At 42.7% G+C, this 23296-nt stretch overlaps 1 protein-coding gene across 3 annotated transcripts in view; it reads right to left on the reverse strand.

Moving 5' to 3' along the window:
• Positions 1-23296, reverse strand: part of SUSD1 (sushi domain containing 1) — a 136984-nt gene that overhangs the window by 82226 nt on the left and 31462 nt on the right. For all 3 annotated transcript variants that reach the window (XM_086414540.1, XM_086414542.1, XM_086414541.1), the window contains exon 6: positions 8381-8560. In XM_086414540.1, the coding sequence (XP_086270666.1) occupies positions 8381-8560 (180 nt within the window). The remainder of the gene's footprint in view (positions 1-8380; positions 8561-23296) is intronic.

Below are 23296 nucleotides of genomic sequence, written 5' to 3' on the forward strand. Positions count from 1 at the left end.
GAGAACAGGGTCAGACTTGGGAAGACCTGTGCACCAGACTAAACACAGACTTACTCCTACCAGCCATGGAGAGCTAAAAGCAGGAAGATGGTGGGGACTTTTTTTTTTTTTTTAAGAAAGATACCTCTGGAGGAGGAATTCCCTGGTGGTCCAGTGGCTAAGACTCTGAGCTTCCGATGCAGGGACACAAGCTCAATCCTTGGTTGGGAAACTGAGATCCCATGCTGCGTGGTGTGGCCAAAATAAAAATTTTTTTAATTAAAAGAAAAAAAAATAACTCCGGTGTGTTTTGAAGGAAAAACTGGAGGTCACAAGGAAAGAATTTGACCCCCTTTAATCAGTGATTCCAATACATCAAACACTGATATATGGGTCTTTATAGACTTGATCACATCTTCACAGTAGTCATGGGAAGCAATCATAAAGTCAATTATAGGTGAACATTTACTGAGTTGTTACTACGGACCAGATGTTATCCCTGGTGGCTCAGACAGTAAAGCGTCTGCCTACAATGTGGGAGACCTGGGTTCAATCCCTGGGTCAGGAAGATCTCCTGGAGAAGGAAATGGTAACCCACTCCAGTATTCTTGCCTAGAAAATCCGATGGTCGGAGAAGCCTGGTAGGCTACAGTCCATGGGTCGCAAAGAGTCGGAGATGACTGAGCGAGTTAAAAGGTAAAAGCTACTATGGACCAGATAGTGTGGACAGAAGCAGTAAGCAGTCAAGTCAGAATTCAGAACTAGACCCACCAGACTCCAAAACCCAGAGCCTCTGCACTGAAGAAGTTACTCAGCAAAAAGGTGAAAATATGGAATCAGGCATTGCCTTGAAAACCATAAGCAATAGTTTCTCCTGAAGGAGAAGCAATAGGAGATGAGTGATAAGGCGTCTAGGCTGACTGCCAGTCTCAAAGCCTGAGAGTCTGAATGGATTGCCTTCTACTGCTCTCATGAGAAACATGGGAGGAAGAAGAAGGCATTTGTGAGCAAGGAACTAATGAATTATGCCCAGAACATGCTAAGTCTGAGTTAATCTATCTAGGTGAAAAACTTTCTTGAAGGTCATCAATGTGTGGCTGGCAACTGAAGCTCTGGGTGCAGGTGACCCACCCCCATCCAACGTGGAGAGTGGGCAGCACAACAGCAGGGGACTAAGACACATGGAAACCCAAGGGGAAATCAGAGGACAGAGCGACACGGAAGGAGGTCAGTGGTTGGCGAGGACAGTCCGATGCCTTGGGAGTCAAGGACACAGAAGATCTGCAGTCATGTCTGTTTCCTCAAAAGTTATCTCGCTTCCTTCCCACCGAACACCCCAACCTTCTCAACCCCACCCAAGAAGAGTGCGGAGCAAAACACGAGGCACCAAGGGCTTGATCTCTCACCCTTCTCGCATGTGGCTCTTTCTCTCCCAAAGGAGGGCACACGGTTCCATGATCAGACTTGAGGTCTGACTGGAGAGAGGCAGGCAGAGCAGATCTCTGGCTTGTCCAGTTGTAGGACACTTAGGCCTCCCCAGCTTTAAACAAAGGAGGCCCCCACACCATCCAAATGAACTCTACATTGAACCTTGAGAACAAAAGCCTTCACTGGTGATAAAGTACCTTTGCTTTGCTTTAGATTCTGCATGTGGCCCATGGTTGCTTGTGTGTATAAATGTACATATATATAAAGACATGTATTTTAGCATTCTATTAGCATTTAGTATTTCTCTGTGGTACTAGTCACATTTGTAACGACTAATTTTGTAATTAGTTGTTTAACATCTAAGTCTATCTCTCCTGAGGGCTTGGACCATGAACAGAATTGATGCTTTGGAACTGTGGTGTTGGAGAAGACTCTTGAGAGTCCTTTGGACTGCAAGGAGATCAAGATTCAGGAAATCAACCCTGAATATTGGAAGGACTGATGCTGAAGCTGAAGCTCCAAAACTTTGGTCACCTGATGCAAAGAACTGACTCATTGGGAAAGACCCTGATGCTGGGAAAAATTGAAAGCAGGAGAAGGGGACGACAGAGAATGAGATGGTTGGATGGCATCACCGACTTAATGGGCATGAATTTGAGTAAGCTCCAGGAGATGATAAAGGACAGGGAAGCCTGGCATGCTGCAGTCTATGGGGTCACAAAGAGATGGACACAACTGAGCGACTGAACAACAACAACAAATCTCTCCTGAATGTGAGCTCTATAACAGCAAAGACAAACAAGGTCTATCTCTCTATCCCCAGAAACTAACACAGTTGGTTGGACGCAGATATTTTTAAACTATTTATCATTTGGTTGATTGATTAAATAGATGGATGAATATATGGATAAATGGTGGGCAATGCTAAGTGTTATAAAAAGGTTAAAAGGAACAAGGATTGATGCTACAAGATGAATTTGACGGTTAGGTGATCATTAAGAAACCCTGTTGAGAGAACCACAGTGTACTGGGGTGTTGGACGCCTGATTCTCCTGCAGGAGAGACTGAGACAAGAATGGGGTGGGAGGGACAGAGTCAGTGAGCACACCCCGCTCTCTCAGCAGCCCCATTGTGGGCAGGGCCTGGTCTAACGTACTCAATTTTGGTTTCCAATTTTATATCCATGTTCTTTATTTTTGAAAACAGTAAAAGATCCTACCAAATAAATTCAGGAGACCCTAGCAGATGGTCAAGCTGGAGGTCATTTCTAGATGAAAACAGTACCTGATTTCAAAACTAACATGACCAATCTTCCAGTGTGCTGCATTAAACTACCTTCAAAGGCCATCCCAGTTGGATTACAAAACAGAAACATTTTGATAATAGCATCATTGAAATGAGAGTACGGCTCCCTCCCCAAGGTGACAATGTTAAACAAAGCGTGTTTGCTTATAAGAGTTCTGCTGTGCTTCCTGTTTGATTTTAGTCTTTGCATGCTAAGCTACTTCAGTTGTGTACGACTCTTTGCAACCCTATGGCCGGTGGCACTCCAGGCTGCTCTATCCGTGGGATTCTCCAGGCAAGAATACTGGAATGGGTTGCCATTTCCTCCTCACGGGAATCTTCCTGACCCAGGGATCGAACCCACGTCTCTACATCTCCTGCACTGGCAGGCCAGTTCTTTGCCACCAGTGCCAGCTGGGAGGCGCTTTCAGTCTTTAGGGTCGCATAAAAGAGGCAGAGCAGCATGACTTAGAGTATGCTTTTCTAAAATGCTTCATACACTTTAGGATGCGTTTTGCTGACACCTGAATACATTCCTATAGGCTCGCCTGGTATTGACTTTTGAAAAAAACGAGGTGTTAACATCAAATTCATGCTATCACATATATTACAAAGTGTCCTTGGTCAATAAATTTAAACTACAAATTTAAGTTTTAAATCTAAGTTGTTTAAAGAAACATTAAATAACCAATACTTTTCCTCTGACAAACTCTGTCAGGGTGATCTACAAATAGCTCAACCTCGGGAAACTGGTAGGAGACAGATCTCGGGCCTCAAGACCTAAGTTCAAATCCTGTCTCTGCCATTTAGTAGTCACTGAATGACCCTGTGAAAGTTGTTTCACTTTTACGAGTCTCAGATTACTCATCTATGGAATGAAAATATCAATACTTATTTCACCAGGTTTTTCTGAGGCCACAATGAAACCAAGCATCAAGGCTCCTGGCAGAGCCATGGGTGTCTAAGCTGGTGTGTGATCGATGGCAGCTGTAATGCCTGATGGTCTAACATTATGTATGTAAACAAATTCCAGGCATGTGGCTATTTGCATGTATGCCCATTTATTCCGGCTGACCTTTCTCTCCTATCTGAAATATGTCAAGCTGCAAGTGAGCGCTCACTGGGCTGAAGAGCAGCATCAACAACAACAAAAGTAGGAGGAGCAGAAGCTAACAGGAGGCCTGGAAGCATTAGGACTCCAGTGCCTGAGTCGGGTGAGGGACTCAGAGAGGCTCCCAGCAGTCAAACGGTCTGCGTTTCAATAGAGACGCTGCTCTTCTAAGAGCCTGGAGTGAGTGAGCATCAACTTCATAATTATTAACTCAGATTCTAAACATAAAAAGCCAAATGACCTGTGCAGAATGAAAGCCAGGGACAGTCTTATCAAGAATGAATCAGTCTCTTTGATCTTGAGGTAAGCCGACTCACTGAACATCAAGCTTCCACCTGGGGTTTTTCCAGACACCAACATAATTGCCTAATTCTCGGCTGTCTGGAGCTTCCAGTCTAAACTGGCCTTAAAAAAAAAAGGTCCCACCACCTTGCCAGAGTTCATACTCCATTCAAAACGTATACAGTTCTAACTGAATCACTGTGCTAGACAGCAGAAATCAACACAACATTGCAAATCAACTATACTTCAATACATTTTTTAAATATATGTGTTTCTAAGCTACTAGTCCAAATAAGCAGGGACTTCAAAACTATTTTTAACTAAGAACAACCCAAGTAAAATGAGAAATTATTCCACCCAATTTGGAATTAAATGTTCAAGTATAAAAAGAGGGGTAAACAGAATGGAAACAGAGGACCAGGGTAAAAGGTATTCATGGGTTAGGCAGAAAAGTAGAAAAAAATTGGAGAAAAAGTGAACATTGAGGAGGGTAAATACAAAATACACAGAAAGAGGTAAGGCAGAAGCGGGTGGTAGGAAGAAATGGGTGAAAAATAGGAAAAAGAAGGAGGGAGGGGCAGCTGAGCAAGAGCCGTGGTAATCAGCCTCTCTCACTACAGTTTCAGAACCGTCTCCTACCTACCCACCCAGCGATCCTGCGCATTGTGCCATGAATTAATCAGCATGTAAATCGCCCCCTTTATCTGCGGAAATTGAATTTAGCTGCCAATCTTGATTGAGGGCATAGAGGCCTCCTCAGAGAAAGATCACAGCTCTCAGGGAGAATGCCTTTTCTCTTCTTAAATCAAAGCTTGCATAAGCCCATGGAAACAGCTGCAGCTGGAGCCACAGACATTGTGAAAGGTGGCAGGCTGAGGTCGGTAATTATAATTAGCAGTTACATAACATGTTTGTTCTTCAAAGTGCTCTACAAGCATCAGCTAATTAATAGCTTACTATGCCCCATGCAGATCCACTGGTTTTTCAGGGAGTGACTAATCCTAGTGCTCCCACTGAATTCTGAATGGTGGGGGCACAAGCAGCTTGAGCCTTGCAGAAAATGGCTAAGGGTCCTGAAGCTACGCCCAGCTCTCAGACCCAGTGACTCCACAGGCAGCCCTGGCCCAAGACCACCTCCCCAGATGTTGAATTCAGCCATCCACGAGGCAGCTGCCTCATTTCCTCCAAATAACTTAGAGGTGCTGTTGGAGAGGCAGTCATTGTTTGGGAAGACTATCAGTCTGGTTTGAAACGGCATTAGCTCTTCTCAATGTTTCCAATGATGAAGACGGGAACTCTGGAGTCCTTGATGTTAGTTACAGGTTTGCCCTCGCTTCTCTGTGAAGTTGGACAAGTCAGTGGGACCTAAGAGAAGGCTGATCGACATCTCTGGGTTCCCATCCAAGTCTACCCCTCCTTGTTGCTATGGCTGCAATCTCTAACCTACATCCTGCTGCAGTAGTGGTATAGATAACTTAATGTGGAAAATGCATGGCACAGACATGGTTTCAGCAACAGGACTGAGTTCTTCATCTTCTCCAGGGTTCTTTACCCAAGGGTTTCAATATTAAATGTATATTTGTATGTGCATTTCTTTGGAGAAAAATCTGTTTACTCCATTGCCCCATAAATTCCAAAAAGATAGTGTCCAGCAAAGTACCCCACACACAATGTATGCTAAATAAATATCTATTGAATGAATTGATAGATTTCTTCAAATCCCAGTCCCACAAATGGTCATAAACCCTTCCTCTATGGACAAATAATAACCTGCAGTCCATGTGTTATATTTGCTCATGCTAGACTTTCCTTTAGAAAACTTAGACTGACAAGACTCAAGCAGAGACATTACTTTGCCAACAAAGGTCCATCTAGTCAAGGCTATGGTTTTTCCAGGAGTCATGTATGAATGTGAGAGTTGGACTATAAAGAAAGCTGAGCACCGAAGAACTGATCCTTTTGAACTGCAGTGTTGGAGAAGACTCTTGAGAGTCCCTTGGACTTCAAGGAGATCTAACCAGCCCATCCTAAAGGAGATCAGTCTTGAGTGTTCATTGGAAGGACTGATGTTGAAGCTGAAACTCCAATTCTTTGGCCACTTGATGCGAAGAGCTGACTCATTTGAAAAGACCCTGATGCTGGGAAAGATTGAAGGCAGGAGGAGAAAGGGACAACAGAGGATGAGATGGTTGGATGGCATCACCGACTCAATGGACATGAGTTTGAGTAAACTCCGGGAGTTGGTGATGGACAGGGAGGCCTGGCGTGCTGAGGTTTATGGGGTCGCAAAGAGTCGGACACAACTGAGCGATTGAACTGAACTGAACTGAAGACACTCTGCCATAATTCAACTGCAAGTCAATCCAGAGACCCAAACCAAAGCTACCTTGGGATTTCACTCTTCAGAGATCTGTCTTGAGAGCCAAGCAAGTCAACATCTAGAAACAAATTACCAGAGTCATTCAAGACTTCTGCTGCTGCTGCTAAGTCGCTTCAGTCATGTCCGACTCTGTGCGACCCCATAGACGGCAGCCCACCAGGCTCCCCCGTCCCTGGGATTCTCCAGGCAAGAACACTGGAGTGGCTTGCCATTTCCTTCCCCAATGCATGAAAGTGAAAAGTGAAAGTGAAGTCGCTCAGTCGTGTCCTACTCTAGCGACCCCATGGACTGCAGCCTACCAGGTTCCTCCGACCATGGGATTTTCTAGGCAAGAGTACTGGAGTGGGGTGCCATTGCCTTCTCCCATTCAAGACTAGGTGACAACAATTTGTCACACCCTGGGCCAACTATCACAAGCCTAAGAATCACTGCCTTTCCCCACCTTGTTTCTTGGAGGCCAAGGTGAAATAAAGCATGTGGAAGTCTATACTTCTGACTCATGAGAGGATCTGCTTCAAGTCATGCTAATAATTTCAGTAAAAGACCTAACATGTGCACAGTGGTTTAAATTTTGAAATGTTCCCTGTAGATTATCTCATTTGATTCCCTCTCAACAACTATTTGAAGTAGGAAAAACAGGCTATATTTCCCCCCTCTTACAGACTAGGAAACTGAGGCTCTAAGAGAATAATGCCTTATGTGATGACACACAGCTGGCACAAGGGATGGCTAGAATTTGAACTGAAGTCTCAAAACCCCTTTTCACAGGTAATCCCATTTGAGGGAATATATCAAAAGAATTGTGAACTTCCCAGGTGGCGCTAATGGTAAAGAACCCGCCTCCCAAAGCAGGAGACATAAGAGACGCAGGTTTGATTCCAGGGTTGGGAAGATCCCCTGGAGGAGGGCATGGCAACGCACTTCAGTATTCTTACCTGGAGAATCCCATGGACAGAGTAGCTGGTGGGCTACAGTCCATGGGGTCGTAAAGAATCAGACACAATGGAAGCAGCTTAGCACAGCAGGCACATCCAAAAGAATTCAAATCAAGGTCTCAAAGAGATATTTGTAAGCCCGTGCTCAGAGAGGCATTAGTCTCAATAACCAAAAGGTGGAAGCAACAGAACTGTCCATCAACAGATGAACAGATAAGCATAATGCGTATATAAACACAGCAGAATATTATCATTCAGCCAGAAAAAAGGAAATACCACCATTGGCAACAACATGGATAAACCTGGAGTACATTATGTTAAGGATCATAAGCCAGCCACGGAAGCATAAATACTAATGGTTTTGCTTACTTGAGGTCAATTAGCCAAACTCATACAAACAGAAAGCAGAATGGTGGTACCAGAAGCTGTGGGGAGTGGGAAAATAGGGAGTTACTCTTTAATGGATACAGACTTTCAGTTTTACAAGATGAAAAAGTTCTGGAGACTGGTTGCACAATGTGAAAATAGTTAACACCGAAAAAGCGTTAAGATGGTAGATTTTATGTTGTGCATATTTTACCACAATTAAAAATAAACATTAAAAACCTCGCTATACATGACACCACCTTTTCTCTGAAAAGCTGTCAACATGTGCTTAATTAGGACTTTCAAGTAAGCCCCCCTGTGAAAATGGTTCATAGAGAAAAGTCTCTCAGCCAACCAAGCAGAAGAGATAGGAGTCACTGTGATTTAAGGTGGGTTTCAAAAGACAAATGCATATTGTTTTCTATCCAAATTATTTTCCCAATCCACCCTTTAAATCTTCAGGGTTCGGCTGACAAATCTAAAGCCAAGCGCCCGCTGGGGTAAAGGCATGGCTAGGTGCAGTGCACAGAGCGAGCAAGCAAAGGCTTTAGGTTCCACACTCCTGCTAGCTAGTTACCTCCAGGAGACAGGAGCCCGACAGGATGGGGGTTATACCTGAGCATGACGAAGCACTGGTTCTCCAGGTGCCCTTCTCTGTGCAAACGGAAGTGATCTTTCCTCCAGGGCTCTCAAAGCCCTCTAGACAGACATAGTGAGCCACGCTGCCCAGTCTGGAGCTGTGAGTCCCCTCTAGGATTGCGTGCTGCACTTCTGGAGGGCGGCCACAGTCAATCTCTGCAATAAGAAGTAGGACGGCATGTGTTATGACCATCCCATAATTCACCTTTTAGAAATAAACATTCATCAATGATAGAGTCCAGTCATATGGGATAAGGAAAGATATTAACCCCATCAAATAATTCAACAGCAGATACATAACATAAGATTGTTCAGAAGTAAAGAAAACAGAGTTCTCTGAGCTTAATGAAATTTACAAACATGTATATATAGAAAACATTCTAATTATGAGATTATTTATACTATAGAGAACTCCTTGGTCAATGAAAGAATCCATCTCACGGTTCTTTTAAACACTAAGATTTTTCTGCTATCTTTATCTTCAGGTCATTAACTCCTGAGTAAATAATAATATAACTGTAGGGTTTTTTGGCCAACTGAAGAGTAAACAAAATACATACAAAATCTCTGAACTTTTTAAAGGAAATTAACGGGGAAAGTTAATTAACATTCAATGTAGATGCACCTTTCAAAGGGAAAAAATCAGCTACATAGAGGGAGACAAGCCTGAATTTATAAAATGAATATGAAATTTCTTCTCTGCAACTCTGACTACTGAAGACACTGGAATACTTACAGAGAACAATCTGAAGGACAAGGATTACGACATTGCCATTTTAGACCCAGCCAAACTCTGCCTCATAGAAGAATAAAAGAGTCACTTTCGGGTATTTTACGATTCTTAAAAAATCTACGTGTGTACCTTTTCTGGGAAAAAATTCAAAAATAACTTCAACCCAATAACAAAAGTGAATCAGAATAAATACCCTAAGCAAAGAGAAGGATGGCCTTTAGAAGAAACACAAGAATGAAACAAGCAGGATGTACAGATAAGTCTCCACAATCATTTAAGTGTGATGTAGAGCTTGACAGCCCCAGCAGTAAAGAGTTAGTCTCTGGTCAGTGCAGATACAAATCCTGAGCAGTTATGGAACCAGAATGAAGTGGTCATTAAATAAAGCCTCCAATCCTGTCCACCTCTCAATTCCCATGTCTGCCCACAGAGATTTGTTCCCTTCTCGTACATGTTGGCCCAACACAAAACCTCTTGGCCCTCAGCATATCTTCCCAACGTCAGATCTTTCAGCCTGTATACTGGCCCCAAACATTCCAAGATGTGAGTATATTTGTGTGTACATGAGCAACCAGCTGAACAGGTGGTTAATGTTTCCTAAGACTGCCCAGCCACTGTAGACATCTAAAACAGCCAGTTCAAGACAGGGTTCAGTTACAGCAGGAAATTAGAGGGATAATCAGTGAATAAACTGAGGGTATAGATTTATGTAGGTCTATGGGCTTCCCTGGTGGCATAAACAGTAAAGAATCTGCTGCAATGCAGGAGACTCAGGTTCAATCCCTGGGTCAGGAAGATACCCTGGAGAAGGAATTGGCAACCCACTCCACTACTCTTGCCTGGAGAATTTCATAGACAGAGAAGCCTAGCAGGCTGCAGTTCATGGGACTGCAAAGAGTCGGACATGATTGAGCGACTAACTTTGACTTTCTTTCATCGAAATTGAAGCTGGAATTCTAAACTGCACATTGGAGAGGTTTGAAAGGGAATCTGATAACCAGACCTCTGGATTAGGGGTGAGGCATAGATACTAAGGGCTTTCCAGGGGGCACAGTGATAAAAAAAAATCCGTTTGCCAGTGCAGGAGATACAGGCGATGTGGTTTGATCCCTGGGTCTGGAAGATCCCTGGAGGAGGCCATGGCAACCCACTCCAGTGTTCTTGACTGGAAAATCTCATGGACAGGACTTAGCAACTGAGCACAGCATATAGATACTAAAGGTATAAAGGTATAGAAAAAAATTAAATTGACTTTCATCTTGGACATGACCAAGAATAATGGAAGGCACGGTGGCTTTAGTTGGGACTACAAGATTCTTTTTTAACTGATATTAATAGATAAGAAATCAATAGCTTGGTCTCTAGGGACTCAGATAGATGCCCAGGGATAGGCAACTTGGACCCAACTCTGTGCCTTCCCATCTCAGAGCTATTCAAGTCGGACAGTCCCTTGGCAAGAGATATTTAGAGAGGATTAAACACATGGTTCTAAACAACAGCTATACAGTCTAAATCACCTAGGGAGCTTTTGAAAAAAATCACACAGTGGAGTGTCTCTCTCTTTTGCACACACACACACACACATACACCACCATCACCCAGAGACAACTCTTCTGAATGAGTAGTAGTTTGTTGGGTTCTTAGTATCCACATTTCTACAAAGCTGCCAATCTGATCTGTATGCACACTCACAGGTGAGAACCTAAATTAAACAGTGGTATGAATGGCTACCCCTTGACATCACACGCATCCCAAATGGGCCTCAAGTATCTAACATTACTACTTCACAGTAACCCTCCATAGTAGAGACTATTTCCCCCATCTTACAGGTAAAATGACTTAACATGGTTAAATAAAACATCCAAAGTCACACGGGTAATCGTATGACGGTTAGAAGCCGAATCCACATCCATCAGATTCCTACAACCACTGCCTCTCAGGAGCAGCTCCATCTTTGAAAATCTATAGCATATGCCCCTTTCTATCACCTTCCACCTTGCTCACTTTCTCTCTCCTCAGATTACATGCTTCCACCCTCAAACCTAGCAAAATCCTTCCCAATGAAGAAACTGCTCTATGACTAATAAAGGGATCCCTTCTTCCTCTGAGCTTCCGTGGCCTGTGTTCATTCATTCACTTACTCATTTATTTATTGAGCACCTAGTATATGTGAGACAGTATGCTATACACTGCAGCAGTGGACAAAATGGATAAGATCACTCCCCTCAGAGAACTTAGGGAGAGAATAATTGGACACACACACAAAAAAATAAACCAACAAGGTAATTGCAGATGGTGAAAAATGTTAAGTAGGAGGAGGGATAATGTGATAGGATGGGGAAGACTTTTTACACAGAGTGGTTAGGAATAGTTTGAGCTCTCGGAGGAGGTAGCATCTGAGTTAGGACCTGCAGGATGAGAATGAGCCTGTCATGTTCAGGATCAGAGGAAGAACATTTCAATCAAGTGAAAGAGCCAATGCAAAGACCCTGTGGTGAGAAGGTTCTTGATGTGTTCCAGAAGGGGAAATGCGGCCTGTTGGCTGGAGCACAGTCAGCAAGGAGAAGTGGCATGAGATGACAGTGCAGAGAAGAGCAGAGACGGTCACAGAGGGCCTTGTAAGCCTTAGGAAAGAGCTTGGAGCTTGTGAAAAAGCAGCTGAGTGCCATGAGAGGGCTTTGAGCAAGGGAATGAGATAATCTGACTTAGACTTCTAAAAGGCCATTTTGAATGTTGGGTAGAGAACAGGAATAAAAGGAGAGGTGAGTCAGGGTCTAGAGCAGAAGTCCAACAGAGAGAGATGAGGTCTTAGATGCACTTGAAAGGTCATGATGGAGATGGAGAGAATGGGATGGATTCTAGGTGTATACAGGAAGCAAAATAAGATTCCTGGTGACAGATTAGATGTGAGAATGAGAGAAGAAGTAGAAACAAGGATAATTATTTATCTGGGTCTTCCTTGGTGGCCCAGTGATTTTTTAAGAATTCGCATGCCGATGCAGGGGACATGGGTTCAATCCCTGGTCCAGGAACTAAGATCCCACATGTCATGGGGCGACTAAGCCTGTGTGCCACAGTTCCTGAGCCTGTGCTCGAGAGCCTGTGTGTCGCACCTACTGAGTTCTGCAAGAGCAACTTCTGAAGGCCAGGGCCCTAGAGCCTGTGCTCTACAACAAGAGAAGCCACAGCCGTGAGAAGCCAGGGCACCACAACAAGAGAGCAGCCGCTGCTTGCTGCAACTGCAGAAAGCCCACAGGCCCACAACAGAGACCCAGCGCAGCCAAAAATATACTAAATAAATAATTTGTTAAGAGAATGTTTATACGGTTCATCTGACCTTTATTTCCTGCTTGAGGATTTAGTGGGGTTCTTTTATGACTATGTCTTCCCAAATACATGAACAGTTCCTAAAGGAAAGAAGCTTTGTCTTATAATCTCTTGCATCCTCACAATGCCTACTTACATTTGCACGTTTTCAGATCAGATCAGTCGCTCAGTCGTGTCCGACTCTTTGCGACCCCATGAATCGCAGCACGCCAGGCCTCCCTATCCATCACCAACTCCCGGAGTTCACTCAGACTCATGTCCATCGAGTCAGTGATACCATCCAGCCATCTCATCCTCTGTCGTCCCCTTCTCCTCCTGCCCCCAATCCCTCCCAACATCAGAGTCTTTTCCAATGAGTCAACTCTTCACATGAGGTGGCCAAAGTACTGGAGTTTCAGTAAATAATAAACAGTTGCTCATTGGTAGCTTGCTACTACTTCATCGTTGTTCAAGATGCAATAAATATTATTTTGGGGCTTACTTTGTAGTCAGTGGTTAAGAATCCACCTGTCAATGCAGGAGACATGGGTTGAATACCTGATCCAGGAACTAAGATTCCACATGCCTTGGGGCACCTACGTGCCAAGCTCATGTGCCACGACTCCTGAAACCTGCACACCCTAGAGTCCATGCTCCTCAGCAAGAGAAGGCCACGCACTGCAACTGAGAGAAGCCCCCGCTCTCCACAGCTAGAGAAAGCCCGAGCACAGAACCAAGGTCCAGCGCAGCCAAAAATTAAAAAAAAGAAATCTTTTTCTAAATGTTACTTTGATATGACCAGAGCCCCGGAGGAAGGAAAAACACATTAGTAAATTGTAAGGACCGATAACAAGACAGGAGCACATCACCTCTATATTTTTTACCTAACAGAGGTAACTCACACCTACCAAACACCAAATAGATGAAAGCTGAGAAAAAGGCCCACAAAAACTATCATTCTTTTAACGGTGAATTCTGGGAATGTTTTTTAAACCACAATAATTTTAATCAAAAATTTTAATAATTTTAAAATAGCATGCACCAAAATCCAACTAAACATAAGGTGGTCTCTTCCATATATACAATCTTATTTATTTCTCATGGAAAACCCTACTGCAAGGTGAATGTCTTATTCTCACGTAGGTTACAGATACAGAAATGGAGGTCCGAAGAGTTTAAGTCACATTCAAAAGTTACTTCACTATTAAAAGATAGAGCCAGTATTCAAAGCATGGTTTTTGTGATCCTGAAGTCCAGGTTCATTCAATCCAGGCAGCCTCACACTGAAGGGGTTCACTCTAGGCTCTGACTTTATAGGTTAACCAAAACCTCAGAAGAAAAGGTTGCATGAAAAAGCATTTCAATCAGTCCACAATGGTTCTATGACAATTCCCTCTACTTAACCACAGCAAGGGGCTTCCCCGGTGGCTCAGGCGGTAAAGCGTCTGCCTGCAATGCGGGAGACCTGGGTTTGATTCCTGGGTCAGGAAGATCCCCTGGAGAAGGAAATGACAATCCACTCCAGCACTCTTGCCTGGAAAATCTGATGGACGGCGGAGGCTGATAGGCTACAGTCCATGGGGTTGCAAAGAGTCGGACACGACTGAGCGACTTCACTTTCACTTTCAACCATAGCAAGAGAGTGGCTGGAAATGGATTTCCCCTGCCACTGTACTTGCCCTGAAGCTTTCTTGGTACTGATATTTAACCCTGGGTCTGGCCAGGTCTTATCTGGAACATAAGCCCATCACAGATGTTGGCATCATGCTGAGATGGTGGCCACTGCCACTTCTACTCAGGCCAAATGGGACCCAAGAAAGCCAGTGACCCTGATTAAGACATATTCAAAACTCAACCCAACAGAGATTACAATTGATAATAAAACTAGCATTGTCACAAGGAAAGAAGCCATTTAAAAACAGTTAACATCCAAAGGAAAGAAAAAAACTAAGCGGCACAGATTTTGTGTTGCATATGCACAGGGGTGTTCATTAAAGCACGCGTATCTCTGGGTAATTATATTGAATCTGCAGCAGGAATACAGTCATCTAATTATGAATGTGGCTGGGAATTTTTCCTTAGTATCTTATTATCTGTGATTTTATTCAAATAATCAACTTCAAAATAGGTCTCCCTGGGGGAAAACCTGTTATGCCAGTTTCAAAGATCACACTGATATTGTAACTCTGTTTCATATCTTAAAGGTAAAAATGCTTATCCACCCTTTAATATTCTACCCAAGAAAATGTTCCAGAAGGAAATTTGTTTAATGAAAGGTATAGGCAATTTATGGCATCTAATCAACAACTTACTGTATCAGCAATAACTGTTGTTTATTATACACATCAGCAAATAATGTGATTGATGATAGCAATAACAGTGTAATATAAGGCTTAATTTAAGACTGTTTTAGAGACCAATAAGTACCAAGCTGAGAAAGAAAAAAAAATGACCAATAATGTCCACAAATTGAGGCAGACATCTTGCCAAATGCTGAGGGAATGAATGATTGACCTATTCTACTTATTAATATTGACTCCCCCCCCAAAAAAAGAAAAACCTGTTTTACTTTTTTCTTCCCAGAAAAATAATTATTTCTTATTCCCAGAAAAATAAACTACTAAATAAAAAACTCTAGCAAAAGGGCAGCTACACGGATGAAAATGAAAGAAAATCACATTAAAGTCAATTTTCACGTTTACCCAACAATAAGTCCCTTACTGTGCCAAGTACCAAATCAGGGACTTTCCAGGTGGTGCTAGTGGTAAAGAATCTGCCTACTATTGCAGGAAACTAAGAGACAGGGATTCAGTCCCTGGGTTGGGAAGATCCCTTGGAGGAGAGCGTGGCAACCCACTCCAGTATTCTTGCCTAGAGAATCCATGGACGGAGAAGGTTTGTGGGCTACAGTCCATAGCAAAGAGTCAGACATGACTGAGCAACTAAGCACGCAGCGTGCAGTATCAAATCAGAAGCTTTGTAACACGTGGAAATTAGTGTAACATGATAGGTTGTAAGGGCCCGAGCAGTCCAGGTAGGTGAATGCGAGTCTACACTACATTCATGCTCTAGATCAGATAATTCAGCACTTACACCTATACTCTTCATTTATAAAACTGTTCTCTTCTCCTCTTAACAGTAAGCTCTTTGTGAGCTATATCTATATCCTATATATTTAGAATATCCCCTATAGTCATGTGAGCTATTAATATTATTATGAGCATTAATTTTGGTGAAGTTTAGTGGGTTCCAGCATCTTCCTGTTAACAGTTTTCAGCAGTTAGCTCTGATTTTACTGCTCTCTCAGGAGAAGATGAAGCACACTCCACCATCTTGAACCAGAATTCTGGTGAAATTTATATGTAAGAAATATAAATGTAGCCTTATGACAAAGTTTCACCCACTTTATGACATGTTCTGAATCTGGCCAAATATAGTTAATTCACGATCACTTGGGCATTAAACTATATACATATTTGATCCTGGGGTTGAAATCTTAACATCGCAATATGAGAAGTTGAATTCAGAAAATCATATCACAATCATCCAAGGGAAATGGGAGGGTTACATAATCCCATGAAGCACATTCTTATAAGCAGCTTATGAACTGCTGTCACTGAACTCATTAGTACCAAAAAGTCTACTTGCCCTTAAGATGGTAGAAAGAAAAAAATTACTTTTTAGTGGATTTTGTATTCTGAAGTCTCCCATGAACTTTAACCTCAATACTTATCCTTCAGATCGTATCCACAGATCATTTGGAGGGAAAAAAAATTTTTTCCATTTCACATAAAAACACTTACTGTCAACAAATAGTGTCTAATATGGAAACAGGTAGAATCTGAAAACTTCAGAAACATCAGAGGAGGTGATAGGGTAGGTAAAAGCGTGAGTGCTGGAAGGAAAATGAAAAAGTTTATCAGTATATTTCTTATAGAGATCTTCTACTTGTAGAGGTGAAATGGTTTTTGATGCTTTGAGCTAGCTGCATAACAATCTTTTTTCAAAAAATAACATTAAAACTCTTCTAGCTGTAAAGAGAACACATGGATCAAAAACCAATAAATAAGGTAAAGTGAAAGCTAAAAAATTTTAGACCTTCCCATTTTATAGTAGGATGTTTCAGAAAGACCTAGAATTTTTGTTAGAAAAATTACCAGCCAAACCTGTCTAGATTATGACTCTCATATTCTGATGGCAAACACTTACCCAGCAGCTATTCTGCATCAAGCACAATGCCAAACACTTTTAATCATTATCTCCTTAAAACGTAATAATAACTCTAGGGTGACAATAATTTCTCCCCCTTCGACAGAAGGCAGCTGGAGTTTGGAGAAGTCTAGAGGTGGTGATGGAACCACTGAGCAGCTTAGCCAAAACTCACACAAGACTTTCTGATTCTAGAGTTCATGTTTCATCACCCTGAGTCTTATAATCAATGTCATTATTCATTTTGTATACTCACATGACTCCAAACATTTGTACGTGATACGTTTAATGGCATTTACTTGGCAAAAGGATCACACAAGAGATTTGTTGCGCACAGCCAGTATAAGTCAAGACAGTTTTTAAAGATCAATAGGGAGACTTCTTTGGTGCTCCAGTGGTTGAGAGTCTGCCTGCCAATGCAGGGGACATGGGTTCGATCTCTGGTCCAGCAAGATTCCACGTGCTGTGGGGCAGCCAAGCCTGTATGCCACAACTATTGAACCTGTGCTCTAGAGCCCTCAGGCTGCAACTACTGAGCCCATATGCCACAAGTGCTGAAGGCTGTGCACCCTAGAGCCTGTGCTCTGCAACAAGAGAAGCCACCTCAATGAGAAGCCTGTGCACCACAATGAAGAGTAACTCCTGCTCACTGCAACTGGAGAAAGCCTGCAGGCAGCAACGAAGATCCAGTCATAAATAAATAAATACATTTTTAAAATTTAAATAATTTTTTTAAAAATTGGCTTCCCTGGTGGATCAGACAGTCAAGAATCTGCCTGCAATGTGGGAGACCTGGGTTCGATCCCAGGGTTGGGAAGATCCCTTGGAGGAGGGGATGGCTACCCACTCCATATTCTTGTCTGGAGAATTCCATGGAGAGAGGAGCCTGGCGGGCTATAGTCCATGAGGTCGCAAAGAGTCGAACACGACTGAGTGACTAACACTACTTTAAAAAAAAGTAAATTAAAAAAAAAAGATCAGTATGCAGTGAGGACCCAGAAAATCAGTTTCAAAGGAGCAAAAAGTCCCATCACCCGGAACACAGATGCTAAACACCAAGTGTGTGACCACGCCCTCCTCTCTCACCCAGGTAGAGACGTCAGGAGCTGATCTCAGCGCTCTTCCCTGCTAAGTCTGGGTGTGGTCCCAGAATCCTCACACACTACTAAAAATTCAGAGACAGCAGTGTGGTGAAACTTGTCCGCCACTCCTCCCCTGAAGGCAGTCATTTGTATTCCAGCTTATGCCAAAGCTTTTTCAAACACTCCCCAACTGTGTAGAGATGAGATTGGGCTCCACAAAGAAAATCTTAAAAGATGAAGCGTTGACTCAGCAACAACACACATCCCTCTGGGTGGGTTCAAGACCACACTGGGCAGGAAGGTAAGTTTGCCCCAGCGTCTCTCTCCTTCTAGAGCCCTCCAGCCTTTCACCATTGCCTCCCACCTCCAGGGCTCACTAAGGCTTGCTTGTATATGGAATTTGCCTTCTGGAAAGGTGCTTCGGGTTTTCAACTTGATGTCTAAGCTGGTGACATAAGGTAAGTCATTTCCTTGCTCTAGCTCTTAATGGGAAATGATACCCATTATTAGTTGTAAATGGAATATTTATGAAATGGGAAATAAAGCCAAACTAGTTCCCTTATGGTTCAGGTGGTAAAGAATCTGCCTACAATGTGGGAAACCTGGGTTCAATCCCTGGGTTAGGAAGATCCCCTGGAGCAGAGAAAGTCTACCCACTCCAGTATTCTGGCCTGGAGAATTCAACGGACCATGGGGTTACAGTCCATGGGGTTGCAAAGAGTTGGACATGACTGAGCGACTTTCACTAAAAAAAAACAGTAACCACCTCAGAAGGCATTTCTAAAAGGCAAGCAAAACAGTGTTTAAGCAAAACCTTGTAAACCTTCAAGCTCTGGTTCTGCTGTGACTAGACTTGCGAAACCATGTCCCACCTTTGTTAACCAACTCAAAGAAGAAACCCTGCCTCTGCAATCAGCCCACAGGATTGTGCCATCCATCCTGGAGGCCACATGTGTGGAGATGGGGAAACCAAGAGTCAGCCCCAGAGCCTTGTTTGTGGGTTAGCAAAGCACAGAAATGTCATGCCAGGTGAGAAGCAGGCATGAAGGTGCAGAAGACAGAGTAAGAAGATGTGGAATCAGGAAAAGAGGAGACCAGGGTTTCCGCAAGGCTCAGCCACAGGATAAGCCAGGATGTGGTTCAGAAGCCAATTCCACTATGTCTGCCATCATCTCTGCCACCTTTTGGGGGAGGTCTGGGGTGCTTCCACAGGCCTTAGGTATGCCAGTCACTGTGCCAGGAGGCAGAGAGATGATACTGAAGAAGATGCATGCTTGATGTCCTCCCAGACTGATTTTTTATCAGTCTGTCCCATAAAAATAATAATAAACAACACACTTACATCCTAAGCAACAGGATGTCAGAAATGACATCAAAGCTGAAACTTGAAAGATGAAAAGGAGCTTGCTGTGCAAAAAGTACATAGCCTCCCTCAACAGATGAATGAAGAAATAAAATGTGGAGTGTACGTACAATAGAAAATTATTCAGCCTGAAAAAGGAATGACGTTCTTCAAAAGGTACAAACTCCCAGTTATAAAATAAGTAAGTACTTGGGATGAAATGCACAAAGTGATAAATTGACACCGCTATACATTATATATGAAAATTGTTGAGAGTAAATCCTAAAAGTTCTCATCACAAGGAGAAAAACTCATTTTTCTACTTCTTTTTTTTTTAATGGAAACATCCAGTGTGTAGCTTCTATGTATTTATTTAGCTGACCTGTGAGATCTTAGTTTTCCGACGAGAGATCAAACCTGGGCCGCCTGTGGTGAAAGTGCAGAGTCCTAACCATTGGACCACCAGGGAATTCCCCTCATTTTCTATTTTTTTTAATGTCGTATCTGTGTGTGACAATGAATCGGCACTAAATTCACAGTGACAATCATTTCATGATATGGTGTATGTAAGTCAAATCATTATGCTGCACACCTTAAATTTATACAGTGATGCGTGTTAATTACATCTCAATGAAACTAAAAGGGAAAAAAATGAATGAAGTTTTATACATGCTGTAACATGGATGAACCTTGAAAATATTATGTGAAGTCAAATAAGCCAGACATAAAAAGACAAGTATTGTATGAGTCCACACATATGAGGTAACTATAACACAAATTCACAGGGACAGAAAGTAGAAGCGAGAGAAGGAATGGGGGATTCTTTTTTAATGGGTATAGAGTTTCTGTTTTGGATGATGCAAATGGACAGCAGCGATGGTTACACACACTGTGAATGCACTTTATGCCACTGAATTGTACGTTTATAAATGGTTTATAAACGGCTAAAATGGTGAACTTTATATTATGTGTGGTCTACCACAATAACAATTTTTTAAAGCAGATTGGCAATTCTTTCAAGTAGAGAGAAAAGGCCTTGAAGCTGGTAAGAGACATACTGGTTGGGAGAGAATATTGGGAGACGTAACCCGTACAGAAACACAAAAGGACCAGACCCATGTTGGCTTTAAAATCCATGGTTATGGAACTTCCTTGGTGGTCTAGCGGCTAAGACTCTGCGCTCCCAGTACAAGGAGTCTGGGTTTGATCCCCAGTCAGGGAACTGGATCCTGCATGCCACAACTAAGAACCCATACAGCCAACTAGATAAATTAAACAAATATTTTTTTAAAAACCCATCGTTAGGCGTAAGGATCTTACTCTAGGAGTAGTGGCCATTTCACTGTTTTTAGAAGAGTTTTAAGCAAGGAGAAGCAAGCATAGAAGTGGATTCTTAAGGGACTATTCAGTACCAGAAACACTCTGGTGAGAACTCCCAGCCTGAAAGGAAGATGAGGCCCCAAAAAGGATGGGAACAAACCTATGGGACCTAAGATGGTCCCAGAACCCTCAACTGGTCTACCTACACTGCTAACCACTGTCTCTAGACACTTGCACAGGAAGCAGACTACCCAAACGGAAGAATGCAAATGCCACCTCATCCTTGACCCGCCCCGTCTCTCCATCTGAACTCTCTAAGTTTCTACCCATTTTTCTTACATGATACTTAAGAATTCACTCTTGTAGAATAGTTCCTGGTGTACCTGGTTTTTCTCCTTCCAGATTCCAGACTTGCCTAGGCACAGGATCTATCAAGTATAGCGTCAGATCTGGACTCTGGATTTGTTGCTAATGATAATGTGGTTAAAGTGACTCCCTCACCTTGCTCCTGGCTTGGCTGAATTTTTGAAAACTCAAATTCTTTAAGCTGTCCCTTACAACTGGCACCTTTTCTGAAAATTAAGAATAATAATAATAATAGCAAAATAAAAGCTATGACAAACCTAGACAGCCTATTAAAAAGCAGAGATATCACTTTGCCAACGAAGGTCTGTCCAGTCAAAGCTATGGTTTTACCAGTAGTTGTATACAGGTGTCAGAGTTGCACCAGAAAGAAGGCTGAGCACCGAAGAATTGGTACTTTAGGACTGTGGTGCTGAGAAGACTCTTGAAAATCCCTAGGACAGCAAGGAGATCAAATCAGTCAATCCTAAGGAAATCAACCCCAAATATTTGTTGGAAGGACTGATGCTGAAGCTGAAGCTTCAATACCTTGGCCACCTGATGTGAAGAGCTGACTCACTGGAAAAGACCCTGATGCTGGGAAAGATGGAGGGCAGGAGAAGGGGGCAATAAAGGATGAAGTGGTTGGATGGCATCACCAACTCAACGGACACGAATTTAGCAAACTCTGGGAGACAGTGAAGGACAGGGAAGCCTGGCGTGCTGCAGTCCATGGGGTGAGAGTCAGACATGACTTAGAAATTGAACAACAAAGGAAATGCAAGCTAGAGATTGTCTTTTCCAGAGAGATGCTGGAAATGTGTGATGGACGTCTCCACAAATTCTTACCTATTTTGGAAGATGTCATCTTCCCTTCCATCATCCACTTCTGAGGACTGCTTGAACAGGGAACTTATGTCACAGCCCCCCTCCATCCCCCCTCACCAAAGCAGCAGCAGAGCCTCCAGTAATTGGGAGAAGGCAAACAGCAGGACCCGCCAACTGTACCTTCTCTGGTGGGGAAGTCCATCATCAGACATACACGCTGCCATCTGGACCACACAGCTGCTCCTTTCATAAGTACCTGCTCTTCAGCATCCAAGTTCACAGTTTGCTAGTGTTTTCAGTGGAATTCCCAATTCCTGTGGCTTCATAACACTTAACTAAAAATACAGTGCCGGCTGGCACAGGGCCCAGATTCTGGAGCCCCATAGAAGACTGAAGAAGGATAAATATGAAGGCATGAGCTTAGAGAGAAAGCACAGCAGGGCGAAGCCAGTGGCCATGTGGTGCCGCGGGGGAGGGTGTCAGCAAGCACAGGGAACAGCTATTACCGGAGGGAAAGAAGAAATGAAGGCCCGCTAAGTGACAGTTCTTTGGGGAATGGAACAAGCACTCTTCTCTAAATTAACTTTCTACATTCTCAGTTCAATAATCTGGATGACGACTGATTTTCAAAGTAATACGAACTGTCTTATATGAAGTTTCTTACGTAAATCTCTAGGGAGTTCTTTGACATGCATTATGGCACATTTTAATCTCAGTTCTGTATTTTAATTGATCCACAGAAAGACAATGTGAGAACTAAAATGTACTTTTAGAATTTCTTAACCCCCAGGATGACAATTATCAGAGTTCGTTAGAGCCTGAATCGCAAATCAGAATATCAAAAGGATTAATTTAGCCAATCCCATCACTGAGGTTTCTCAGCTACACAATAAATTCCATGAAAATTGCTTTATTTTCTTTTTTCCAAAATGGAAACAACTTTGTTACTTTGTCTAATACGTAAAAAAAAAATCCCTTCAATAACATTTTCGGGGTTTGTTTTGCTTTGTTTTGGCTGCACCATAAGGCATGCAGGGGGCGTCCCTGGTGACTCAGACAGTAAAAAATTCACCTGCAGTGTGGGAGACCTGGGTTTGATCCCTGGGTTGGAAAGATCCCCTGGAGACGGCATGGCAACCCACTCCAGTATTCTTGCCTGGAGAATCCCCATTGACAGAGGAGACTGGAGGGCTACAGTCCATGGGGTCACAAAGAGTTGGACAAGACTGAGCGACTAAGCACAGCAGCATGGAATACAGGAGCTTGGTTCGCCCACCAGGGATGGAACCCATGCCCCCTGCAGTGGAAGTGCAGAGTCCTAACCACTGGATCACCAGGGAATTCCTCTGCACAGTTAATGTTTTAATGTTTAGCTTTCTGAACTTTTTCATAAACATACGTATATATGAAAATTTTCAAAATTAAGGGCATATTATTCATATAGTTTGTAATTCAGTAATATACTATTAATATACCTATGTCAGTAAACATTCTTTTCAACAGATTAGCTATAGAATATTCCATCTCATGTATATGCTATGATTTATTTGACTAATTTCTTTCTTTATCAATAGACATTTGAAATTGTCTCCAATATTTCAGTATTATAACACATATAACTACAGGAAATAAAAAAGTAACTGAGTGTAAAGTAAGTGAGTGCCTTACCCTTCTCTCTGCAAATAAATTTGAAATTGATGATTTTTCTAAGAACATGTAAATTACCAAAA

This window comes from Bos grunniens, chromosome 8, assembly GCF_055505025.1.
Source record: "Bos grunniens cultivar Pamir isolate PY7600 chromosome 8, Bosgru_T2T1.0, whole genome shotgun sequence".
Classification (NCBI taxonomy): Eukaryota; Metazoa; Chordata; class Mammalia; order Artiodactyla; family Bovidae; genus Bos; species Bos grunniens.